This window comes from Lactuca sativa, chromosome 6, assembly GCF_002870075.4.
Source record: "Lactuca sativa cultivar Salinas chromosome 6, Lsat_Salinas_v11, whole genome shotgun sequence".
Lineage (NCBI taxonomy): Eukaryota > Viridiplantae > Streptophyta > Magnoliopsida > Asterales > Asteraceae > Lactuca > Lactuca sativa.
Genome location: NC_056628.2, coordinates 99,014,253 through 99,024,858, shown reverse-complemented (window position 1 = coordinate 99,024,858; position 10,606 = coordinate 99,014,253). Strand labels below are relative to the sequence as shown.

General features: G+C 34.0%; 2 protein-coding genes across 4 annotated transcripts; both read left to right on the top strand.

Moving 5' to 3' along the window:
• Positions 1-246: 246 nt before the first annotated feature.
• Positions 247-4,778, top strand: LOC111882638 (protein NAR1). Of its 3 annotated transcripts, none has more exons than XM_023879011.3 (13): positions 247-508; positions 785-826; positions 958-994; positions 1,977-2,059; positions 2,153-2,306; positions 2,443-2,629; positions 2,719-2,845; positions 2,993-3,146; positions 3,304-3,356; positions 3,426-3,597; positions 3,675-3,801; positions 3,869-3,960; positions 4,373-4,778. In XM_023879011.3, the coding sequence occupies exons 5-13, from the start codon at positions 2,181-2,183 to the stop codon at positions 4,523-4,525; spliced, it is 1,191 nt and encodes a 396-aa protein (XP_023734779.1). In that variant the 5' UTR covers positions 247-508; positions 785-826; positions 958-994; positions 1,977-2,059; positions 2,153-2,180; the 3' UTR covers positions 4,526-4,778. The 3 variants fall into 3 exon arrangements, with proteins under 3 accessions (XP_023734779.1, XP_023734778.1, XP_023734777.1); XM_023879010.3 differs by having other exon boundaries at positions 670-826; XM_023879009.3 differs by having other exon boundaries at positions 670-826; positions 958-1,371.
• Positions 4,779-6,457: 1,679 nt separating this feature from the next.
• LOC128126846 (zinc finger BED domain-containing protein RICESLEEPER 4-like) lies at positions 6,458-9,528 on the top strand. The gene is made up of 7 exons (XM_052764982.1): positions 6,458-6,495; positions 6,640-6,782; positions 6,882-7,806; positions 7,910-8,059; positions 8,529-8,647; positions 8,839-9,384; positions 9,473-9,528. The coding sequence occupies exons 1-7, from the start codon at positions 6,458-6,460 to the stop codon at positions 9,526-9,528; spliced, it is 1,977 nt and encodes a 658-aa protein (XP_052620942.1).
• Positions 9,529-10,606: the final 1,078 nt, after the last annotated feature.

The window sequence follows — 10,606 nt, the reverse complement described above, 5'->3', positions numbered from 1 at the left end:
AAAGTCTAGGAACCGCCTTAAGTGGTTCCGGTTCCAATTCTCATTTTTACAAAATCGATATCCGCTGGATACCCGCCGGTTCCGGTTCCAATACCGGGTACCCGGAATCGGCGGTTAACCGGAACCGGTACCAACGGGTACCCGCCTTTTTCTTAAAAAATATATAGATATTAAATTTTTATATTTTGTTAATTGTGTTTTAAAAAACAGGGCGATAGAACTTATACCTAATTTCCTTACCTTAGTCGTTTTTAGGGTCCATTCTAAAAAAAACACGCCGACACCATAGCCTCTCTTTTTCTCGTCTCTCTCCCTTCTCAAACGAGGCATCGTTTATTCAATCGATGCTTCAATCGCTCCCGTTGCCGATCGTTCTGTTCAATCGAAGGTTCAATCAGTAGGCTCAATCGATCGTTTTGTTCCCGTTACCGATCGTTCGTTCAGCCAATCGTTCAATCAGTAAGCTTCAATCGACACTCTCCGTTGCCAACACCGAGCGATCTAACAGGTATTGAGTTCTTTTCCCTCTAGATTTCAAGTTTTTCCATCCCTAATTCCACATATTACTCTTTAACCCAAAATCCTTCTTTTATTGTGATCGTTGTTGTTGAGTTTGACATTTGGGATAGTTTTTAGTTATTGAATTTCACTTTTAGGGTAATTTTGCAGATTGGGGTTGCGAAATGGCCATACACTCGGTTGAACTGAAACAGGGCCAAACGGGGCTCTGTAATATTATTTTTTTTCTTTTTTCAAACGTTGATACATCGATTTTGGTTCACAGGTTTATATGTTCAATGTCCATCTGTCTCCCTCACGAATCAAGGTATGTTTTTTATTCAAGAGTCGATTTTATGTTGTTTTTTATTTTATTTTATGAACAGATATTGAGTTTTGTTGATTTGATCCATCAAGAAACACCAACTGATCATCTTCATTTTAATTTTTGTTACTCAGCTGGTTGGAAGGAATACCGTGTTAGAATTTGGATTCAGTAAGTACATCAACCTCAAGTTTCAACTCATTTCAACCTCAAGTTCACAGGTTTATATGTTCAATGTCCATCTGTCTCTCTCTCTTTTTCTCCCACGCGTGAGCACATTTATATTCTTCCGCCATATGCCCGTAAAAATCCTTTCTACCATATATTCCGGACGAAACTTAATTTTCCAGACAAGCAACGTTCCCTTTCAATTTCTACCATCAAAATCACGCACAGTTTGACTCTAAATCACAAATCGACTCGAAAATATGTCGGAGAAGTTCTCGGCCACACTAAGGATCGGCGACCTTAATGATTTCATCGCACCGTCACAGGGCTGTGTTGTTTCTATGAAGTCCGGTTCCGCTAGGCTCGTTGATAAGCCAAAGGTTTCTATCATCTCTACTTTCTGAACCCTAGCTTGTTTTATACTAATCATAACCCATGTTTTCGCTAATTGTTCAGTTTTTACGATGTTTTTGACTTGGTCGTGATTCTACTAGCTTCATCAGGAATGTTTTAGTGCACTAGAACGTAGAACTCTCTGATTTTAGCTTAACTTTTGAACGAAAAGGAGTAGCTTTGCCATGCTTATTGTGAATTTAACTGCGTGTCTAAGTTCTAACCCTAGTTCGTTAGCTGTAGAGCCATTCACATTTGTTCTAGCCTTTAACTTGCTTCTAGATTTTGTTCGAATTGTAACCACACTAGAATAGTAATATCCTGTGATTCTATTCAGAAAGTTGCTGTCTTTCAGTTTATCATCACATCCAAAAGGTGTATGTTTCGCTTTCAAATTGCAAACCAGTCTATAAAAAGTATCACAAATAGAATTGTATAGGTGTTTAACTTCTGACTTAATTGACAACAATTTTGCATTTGAAAAGTTTAGGTTTGACATGAATATCAAGTTGCATCTTCTTTGCTGGAATATCAAGTAGGCTTTATTACACATATGACTATTGTTATTCACCAAGTGCTTTTTCTTGAACAGAAGCTGGTAAAAACAACACCTGTTAAAGAGACTCTTGAAACAGATCCAGTAAAAATATCACTCAAGGATTGCTTAGCATGCAGGTAGCACTTCCTGATCACTAACTCCTAGAAGCCATTATACATCAAGTGTTGATGAATTGAATTGTTAACAATAACATTTTTGTGATCATGCAGTGGGTGTATTACTTCTGCAGAGACTGTTATGTTAGAGAAGCAAAGCTTGGATGAGTTTCTATCCAATATAAACAATGGCAAAACTGTTATTGTCTCTCTTTCACCTCAGTCAAGGGCTTCCATTGCTGTGCATTATGGTCTTTCTCCACTTCAGGTAAATTCCTTTATATTATCAGCCTTCCACTTTCTTTATGAATCAATCTGCAATGAGATAGAGATAGCTTTCTCAAAAATGCTTTTTTTTTTCTAAATGAAAATTCAGTATCTGTTTGTGAATGGCTTGCTTTCAGGTTTTCAAGAAACTGACCACACTTTTCAAATCTTTGGGGGTTAAAGCTGTATTTGATACAAGTTGTAGTAGAGATTTGTCTCTTATTGAATCTTGTAACGAATTCATATCACGTTATAAACAAAGCAATTCAGATGACAAGGAATCTTCTAGATCGTTTCTACCCATGATATCCTCTGCATGTCCAGGTTGTGTATTATAGCATCCTACTTTCATCTCTTTCTATACATTTTTTTTTCTTTTTAAGATTTAAGCCTTTTTTGTTGTATACTTTCAGGGTGGATATGCTATGCTGAAAAAACACTTGGTTCGTATGTTTTGCCATATATTTCTTCAGTGAAGAGTCCTCAACAATCCATTGGAGCTATCATTAAGCACCATCTATGCCACAAGCTAGGCGTTAGGTGATCATCTTTTCTTATTGTATGTCATTAGTTTGCAATAATTTGAAATTACAAGATTAAATTTTTAAGTAGAATGGTTTAATAAGAAATAATTATATTATTGAGTATTATGTTGTTACTTGATGTTTATGTGCATTAATTGTATAGGGCAAGTGAGATTTATCATGTGACAGTGATGCCTTGTTATGACAAAAAGCTGGAGGCTTCAAGAGATGATTTTGTTTTTCATGATGAATCTGGTGAAATGACTACAGAGGTAGATTCCGTTTTGACAACTGGAGAGGTCTTAGATTTAATACAGGTAAACACTCAACAATGAAATGAATTTCGCTCTAGTTAAAAATAAAATGTGACTCATCAAATACCTAAAATATCCTTCATATGATGATGATGGACAAGGGCAAATATAGGTAGTTTTGATATGAGGCGAAATAAATCTAGTTTTGTTATTTTTGCAGACAAAAGCAGCAGTAGATTTCATGAATTTGGATGAATCCCCTGTTGATAAATTGTAAGTGTACATATTTGGGTAAATTTAAAATTTTGTTGAAATAAAAATTAATATTTATTTGATTGACAGGTTATCGAATGTGAGTGAAGAAGAGAATCTTTTTGGGGTTAGAGGAAGCTCAGGAGGATATGCAGATACAATCTTTCGTTATGCTGCAAAGACACTTTTTGATCAGGATCTCAAAGGCCCTTTGGATTTTAAAACCATTAGAAATTCTGACTTTCAGGAAGTCAGCTTACAAGTATGTTGTTGTGTTGTAATCAAATGAAACTATTTGGATTTATTTATTTATTTTTTTATTTTTATGTGAATGTGTAGGTAGAAGGTAAAACAGTATTGAAGTTTGCATTGTGTTATGGATTCCGAAACTTGCAAAATGTAGTCAGGAAACTTAAAATGGGAAAATGTGAATATCACTATTTGGAGATCATGGCATGCCCTTCAGGTATAAAATCTTAATTTTTATTTTTATTTTTGATTTTTATGAGCTTATTATATTTTTGAAAAATCAGGGTGCTTAAATGGAGGTGGGCAGCTGAAGCCAAAATCAGGACAATCTGGCAAAGACTTGATTCAAGCATTAGAGACCACATACATGCAAAATGTAAGTATTCCTGTTTTCTTTCTTTTACTTGATTTAATTATTTATGTTTTATATTATATTTAGAGTAAATTACACGAATGGTCCCTAACTTATTTTTTTAACTCGGAAAGTTCCTACTATTTGTTTTTGTTACGCGCTTGGTCCCTGTCTTACATAAAAAGAAATTATTTAAATAGGGAAAAATGGTGGGGTAGGTAAGGTAAGCCGAGGGGATGGGGTTTATTTAAATGAATTAAAAAATCAAGGGCAAAATAGTATTTTTAGGTAAGACAGGACGTAAACAGTAGGGACCTTCCGAGTTAAAAATATAAGTTAGGGACCAAACGTGCAAATTACCCTAAACCATAGGTACCATTTGTGTAATCTACTCTTAAATTTATATTTATGTATTAAAATGAAAAATGAATGTTAGGTTTTGGTTGCGGATCCATTTGAAAACATGATGGTGAAGAGGTTATACGAGTCATGGCTGGAACATCCGGGTTCAGAAAAAGCAAAGCAACACATACACACACAATATCATCCCATTGTAAAAAGCATTACTTCTCAGCTCAACAACTGGTGAACATTAACAACCACTTTGGACTTCTCATGTCCTTCAACATTGACTTTTTTTTGCGTTGACTTTATGCCAACTGGTGAAGAAGTTGCAATTTTGAATTTTGATGGTGGCGATAATAAAAAGATTTGTTCTACATTCATACACACAAGAGAAAAAAGGGATTGGTGTAGGTGTATTTTTATATCTTATGTATTTTGTAGATATATATTATGTAATTTTTTTGGAGAACGTGTATAATTTTATCTTAGTTTGTTAATTCCTTTTGTTTCCAATGCACTTTATAGTAAAACACCCTTGTTTGCTTCTTTTAATGGCGGCCTAATAAAAAAAATCATCAAAAGGGTAGGGAGGGTTTTGATATAAAAGAATAACCATATTTTTTAACATTTATCTCACCCGTTCTGGTCAGGTGAATATATTTTGTAGCTTGTAAAATTCATTAATTTCGTCAAACTTGGCTAGTATATTAGTGAATCTTCAAGTTTGGTATATGTTCTTGGGCCAAAATCTTAAAAGGGGTGGCCCAAACATAATACCGACTCCACGGTCTATGAATATCCTTGCGACCTTTTTATTATAAATGAAGTAAGTTTGATGTGGTATAAAATCGATTTGGAAAATGCATTTGATTCCTAGTTGTGGGAGTTTCTTGACTTTGTCTTTTGTAGTAAGTGGAGAAGATGGATTCACGTACACTTATTTCCGGTAGGGTTTTTTGATTCTTATCCATGGATAGTTTGGTATTTCTAAAGGTGTCCGGTAAGGGGATCCGTTTTTCCCTTTCTCTTTATCTTAGGCAATTTAAGGTCTTAATGTTGCTTTGAAGTTGATGATTGATAATAATTTATTCCATGTCTAATGGATGATGCACCATGTCCGACAAAACAATCACTTTTCCATAGACGAGCCGTGATTTTCACTTCCCCGCCTAACACCATTTTCTTATTTTTATAACATTGCCTAAAATAACTTATCCAAAAAACGGGCCTACACTTCTAACTAGGGGTGAGCATAATAACCGAAATACCGAACCATAACCAAATTAACTAATATAACCGAGCCATTAAAACCGAACCATTATTGAAAATGGTGGTGCGGTTTTTTATTTTCATTAACCGATTGCTAATGGTTTGGTTTTGGTTTTTCTGAGAAACCGAACCATATATAACCGAACCGAACCGAACCGATTAGGATATATAAATTTTAAAATTATTTTATATATTATATAATTGGTAATTATCTTATTGTATAAGGAAATAAAGGAATTTAAGGCCTTTATATTTGAATGAGATATGCAATTAGCATATTAAGCACACAACAATTGAACAAGTCAACAAACAGTCAAACACTATCATATTGTCGCTGGTTCTCCCTCATTATCGGCTATCCCACGACGAAAAGATTTTGATACTCAGTTACATATGGATGTTTGAATAATGTTTTTGATTCTCGCTTAATCGGCTATCACACTCAATACAGAAGGTACTCTCAAATCTCATGTCTCGATATTTGTTGGATATATACCATTGTTTAAACTTATGATGTTCTCCAATCTATTGTTTGATTAGTTTTTTTATTAGTTTTTTGTATTATCAATTATAGTTATTTTCCTAAATTTAACGCAAGTCGTTGATTCTTGGTGGTGGTGGGGGCTATTCCTTTACCCATAAAACAAAGATTCTAGAAATTCCTTTATGGAAAAATAATAGTTTAATACATTGCATTGGATCTTGTATATTTTCGTCAGTGTTAATTTTCACCAAAAGCATATAGGCTAACATCTATATTTTAATTTTTAAATTACGAGTATGAGGGATAACTTATTCATATTTGTTGAAAAAAAAAGAAAAAAAAATACATATATCGATGTTTTCATATTGTTTCCTTTTAATGCTTGCACTTTCTTCCATGTTTTATAAATGTCAATATTATAATATGGATGCCATCATGCCAATGTGTTCTATAGAACCAATGTTATTGTGTTGAGTGATTTTTGAATAATTTGTTGAATCACTGAATGTAAATGTCATAATACACTTGTATATAGTTGTATATTAGGCTACTAGCTTATAATTTGAATAACGTCTCAATGTGTCTTATTTATTTGTTATCTTCAGGGAAATTATAGATGGAAGCAAGAGTACAGAGAATGCAAATAGAAATTTAAGGGATGAACCAGATCCGATCATTGATGTTGATGATGAAAACAATGAACCGGAGAATGATGTGGATGACGTAAACGATGAGACCGAAAATAAGGGTGATCGTCCGAAGAGATCCTTCGTGTGGGACCATTTTACTCGCATTAAGGGTAGTAAAATTAAGGTAGAATGCACTTATTGTAAAATTATAATGGCAGGGGGTAGCAAAAAGAATGGTACGAGTACCATGTCATATCATTTGAAGAATGTATGCAAACGATCTCCACTTTACAAAAAAACAAATATGAAGAAACAATCCACATTAAACTTCAAGCCTGCAATAAAGGGGGAATTTGGGGGTAGTTTAACTTCTCATCACTTCAACCAAGAAAAGGCTAGGAAATTCCTAGCTAGAATGTGTATCAAAGATAATAGGCCTTTTAGTATTGTTGATGATGAGGGATTTAAGGAATTTGTATGGGAAATTAATCCCATGTTTAAATTTCCATCTAGGTGGACTGTGGCAAAAGACTGCTTATCAATATATGAAGAAGAGAAAAAGAAGCTTAAAAGACTTCTAAAAAACCAAACAGTTTCTCTTACCACCGACACATGGACATCGGTCCAAAATTTTAATTACATGTGTCTTACCGCCCATTGGGTTGATGAAAATTGGACATTGAATAAAAGAATTTTGAATTTTTGTCAAACACCCAACCATAAGGGGGTGACAATAGGGAAGTTAGTGTATCGTTGTTTGCAAGAATGGGGCATAGATCGGATTTTAACCATAACCGTTGATAATGCTTCATCAAACGATGGGGCAATCAAATATTTAAGATCTATGCTTAAGGGATCTCGTTCTGTCTTAGATTGCAAATATTTGCATTTAAGATGTTGTGCCCATATCATCAACCTTGTGGTGAGAGATGGATTAGATGAGCAATTTGATACAGTTACAAAGATTAGAAGCGCGGTTAAGTATGTGAGATCATCCCCTTCTAGGTATGAGAGCTTCAAAGAGTGTGTTGAGTTTGAAAAAATTGAATCAAAAAGTAAGCCATGTCTTGATGTAGACACACGATGGAATTCAACATTCTTAATGTTGGAAACAGCGGAGAAGTACTCAAAAGCATTTGATAGGTATTTTATTATTTTTATATTAGTTTACTAATTAATCAGTTATTGTGAACTTCACTTTCTTTCTAAAATTTGTTAATGTTTGTTTGTTTGTTTTTTCTAATAGGCTTCAAGAGATTGACATCAACTATAGCTCTTACTTTTATAGTGAATTAAATGATGATGATGATGATGATAATGAGAAGAGTACTCGGAAGAGAAAGAAGAATGATCGAGCTTTAGGGGCTCCCGAAGAAGAGGATTGGGAAAAAGCTAGGTACTTGAATATATATATATATATATATATATATATATATATATATATATATATATATATATTACTTTTTTCATTAAAATTAATTCTAATCACTTGCTAACAAAAATGGACAACACATAATTTTTGAAACTATCATAAAACAAAACCCTTTGTTGTGATAGTCCTTGCAGTATTTACTATTTATTAAGTATTCGTGTGTGTTCATTTAAGCATCTAGGATGGTATTTGTGATATTAAATAGTCCACTTGAAATAAGTGATTACCACATATAAGTTTTCCTACATGGCAAGTGACTTGCATATATTGGTTTGTTTAGGCGTTAACAATGGCCTTTAAGCACACTGTGATGTTAGAATTTTTTTAAAACATGCTTTACATATGTTGGTTTAAGTGATTACTACATATAATTTTCTATACATGGCAATCATATATTTACCAAGATTTTATGTTAATTATATGTTTTCAATAGGCATTTTATGGAGTTCTTGAAGATTTTCTGCAATGTTACAAAAAAAGTGCCCGGTAATAAGTACGTGACTTCAAATTTATTTGTTGGGGAGCTTGTCACAATGCATGAGGCCATATCAAGTATGTGTCTAAACATAGATGAGAAAAAGAAAAAAATGGCATTGTCAATGAAAGCCAAATATGATAAGTATTGGGACAACTTGGACAACATGAACTTTTTGTTGCATGTTGCATTAGTCTTAGATCCGCGAAACAAGATGTTTTTTCTTGATTATTGTTTGGGCTTATTTATGGTGGTGATAATGAGAAAGTCAATAAAGTTAATCACCGAGTGCTAGAAACTTTAAGAGAGTTATTTACTCACTACAAGAAGATTGAAGATAAAGATAATGAGAAAAATACATCCGGTTCTTCATCTTCTACTACTACATCGTTTAGTAGTGTTATAGATCTTGATTTGGATGACGGTTATGCAAAATATTTGGAAAATCGGGGGAAAGGTGTTAATAATACAGAACTGGATATATATTTGGCCGATACAACGGAAAAGAAATCAAAGGGGGGAGATTTTGATGTATTAAGTTGGTGGAAACTTAATTCGGGTAAATACCCCGTACTCTCTAAAATTGCAAAACATGTTTTGGGAATGCCAATTTCTACCGTTGCAAGTGAATCGGCGTTTAGTACCGGAGGTAGGGTTATCGACAAATTTAGAAGCTCTCTTACACCAAACACCGCTAAAGCTTTGATATGCACACAAGATTGGCTACGTGCTACATCGCCAGACTTGCAAGAGACTCCCATTCATGGCCTACAACTAGAAGAGTTGCTCGTGAATTTGGATAATTTAGAGATTGGTAACCATTTCTCTATTTCATTAGTTATTTAGTTTATAACTTTTGCTTTTTAGCTTTTAACAATATTTTAAATGTTGTTTCTTTACAGATTACTTTGAAAAGGGGAAAAGGTCAAGTGATGATTGTGCCATGGATGAAGATTGAAGGCTCTTTTTTTTTTCTCAGTTTTTTAAGTAAGATGCTCGTTTTGTGATGATTATCGCTTTTTTGAATTTTGTTTTTGCTTTTTATAGCAACACACTTTCTTATTTTCTTCAGTTTTTAGTTTTATAGAAGTGTGGTTTGTTTTCTTTCTTTTTTTTTCACTTTTATATCAATTCATTTTTAGTTTTTGTATCATTTTTTATTGTAATGGTTAACCGATATTAACCATTAACTAAAATCCATTAACCGACTAAAACCATTAACCATAACCATTACTAACCATAACCAATGGCTACTAAAAAACATTAACCGATTCTAATGGTTATGGTTCGGTTTTGATCTATAACCGAACCAAACCGAACCATACACACCCTTACTTCTAACTAGGGATGAGTTTTGGAACCGAAAAACCGGACCGGAACCGGGACCGGTATAACCGGAAAATGCTTAAACGGTCCGGGTATTGGGTTTCAAAATTACTCTTATCCGGGTTCCGGGTATTTCGGGTATGGGTCTAACAGGTCCGGTTAATCCGGGTTTTTTAACCGGATTTGTTAAAAAAATCGGGAACCGGGTTAAATGGACCGGGTCCGGGTTTAGTGGGCCAAAGAACCAATTAAGATGTAGAACCGGTATAGATGTGGAACCGAAATGCGATTAGTTTTTTTCCCGTGCCCTCAACGTTCGTCGATCTGGAAGAAAATTAAAAAAAAAAGTCCATCGATCACAAAAGTCAGAATATCATCAAATCAAGTCGACGATTTTCATCTAGTTCTTCAATCGATTTGCAGCGACACTTCATCATTTAGTTGCTCACTCGATTTGCGCTGATAAAGAAGCCCAAGCCTTAGTCGAAAAACGCCGATACTAACCCTCGGTTCATCGTTCAAGTCGACAATCATCAAGTCAATTTCCTACAATCATTCCTAATTGAAGTTCAAATCAGTCTCCTACAATCAATTAAAGACCAATGGTGGACAATTGGGTAGATAACAATGAAGCTACACAAGTAAGTTGTCAAATTATAATACATACTGCATAAATAAGAAATTTATATTTTGATATTCATCGATGGTTA

Coding starts and splice junctions, on each gene's coding strand:
- LOC128126846 (XM_052764982.1), top strand. CDS start 6,458: ATGGATGCCATCATGCCAATGTGTTCTATAGAACCAAT. Junction 6,496..6,639: donor ATGTGTTCTATAGAACCAAT/GTTATTGTGTTG, acceptor TGTTATCTTCAG/GGAAATTATAGATGGAAGCA. Junction 9,385..9,472: donor TTTGGATAATTTAGAGATTG/GTAACCATTTCT, acceptor GTTTCTTTACAG/ATTACTTTGAAAAGGGGAAA.
- LOC111882638 (XM_023879009.3), top strand. CDS start 1,252: ATGTCGGAGAAGTTCTCGGCCACACTAAGGATCGGCGACCTTAATGAT. Junction 1,372..1,976: donor GGCTCGTTGATAAGCCAAAG/GTTTCTATCATC, acceptor TTTCTTGAACAG/AAGCTGGTAAAAACAACACC. Junction 3,961..4,372: donor AGACCACATACATGCAAAAT/GTAAGTATTCCT, acceptor AATGAATGTTAG/GTTTTGGTTGCGGATCCATT.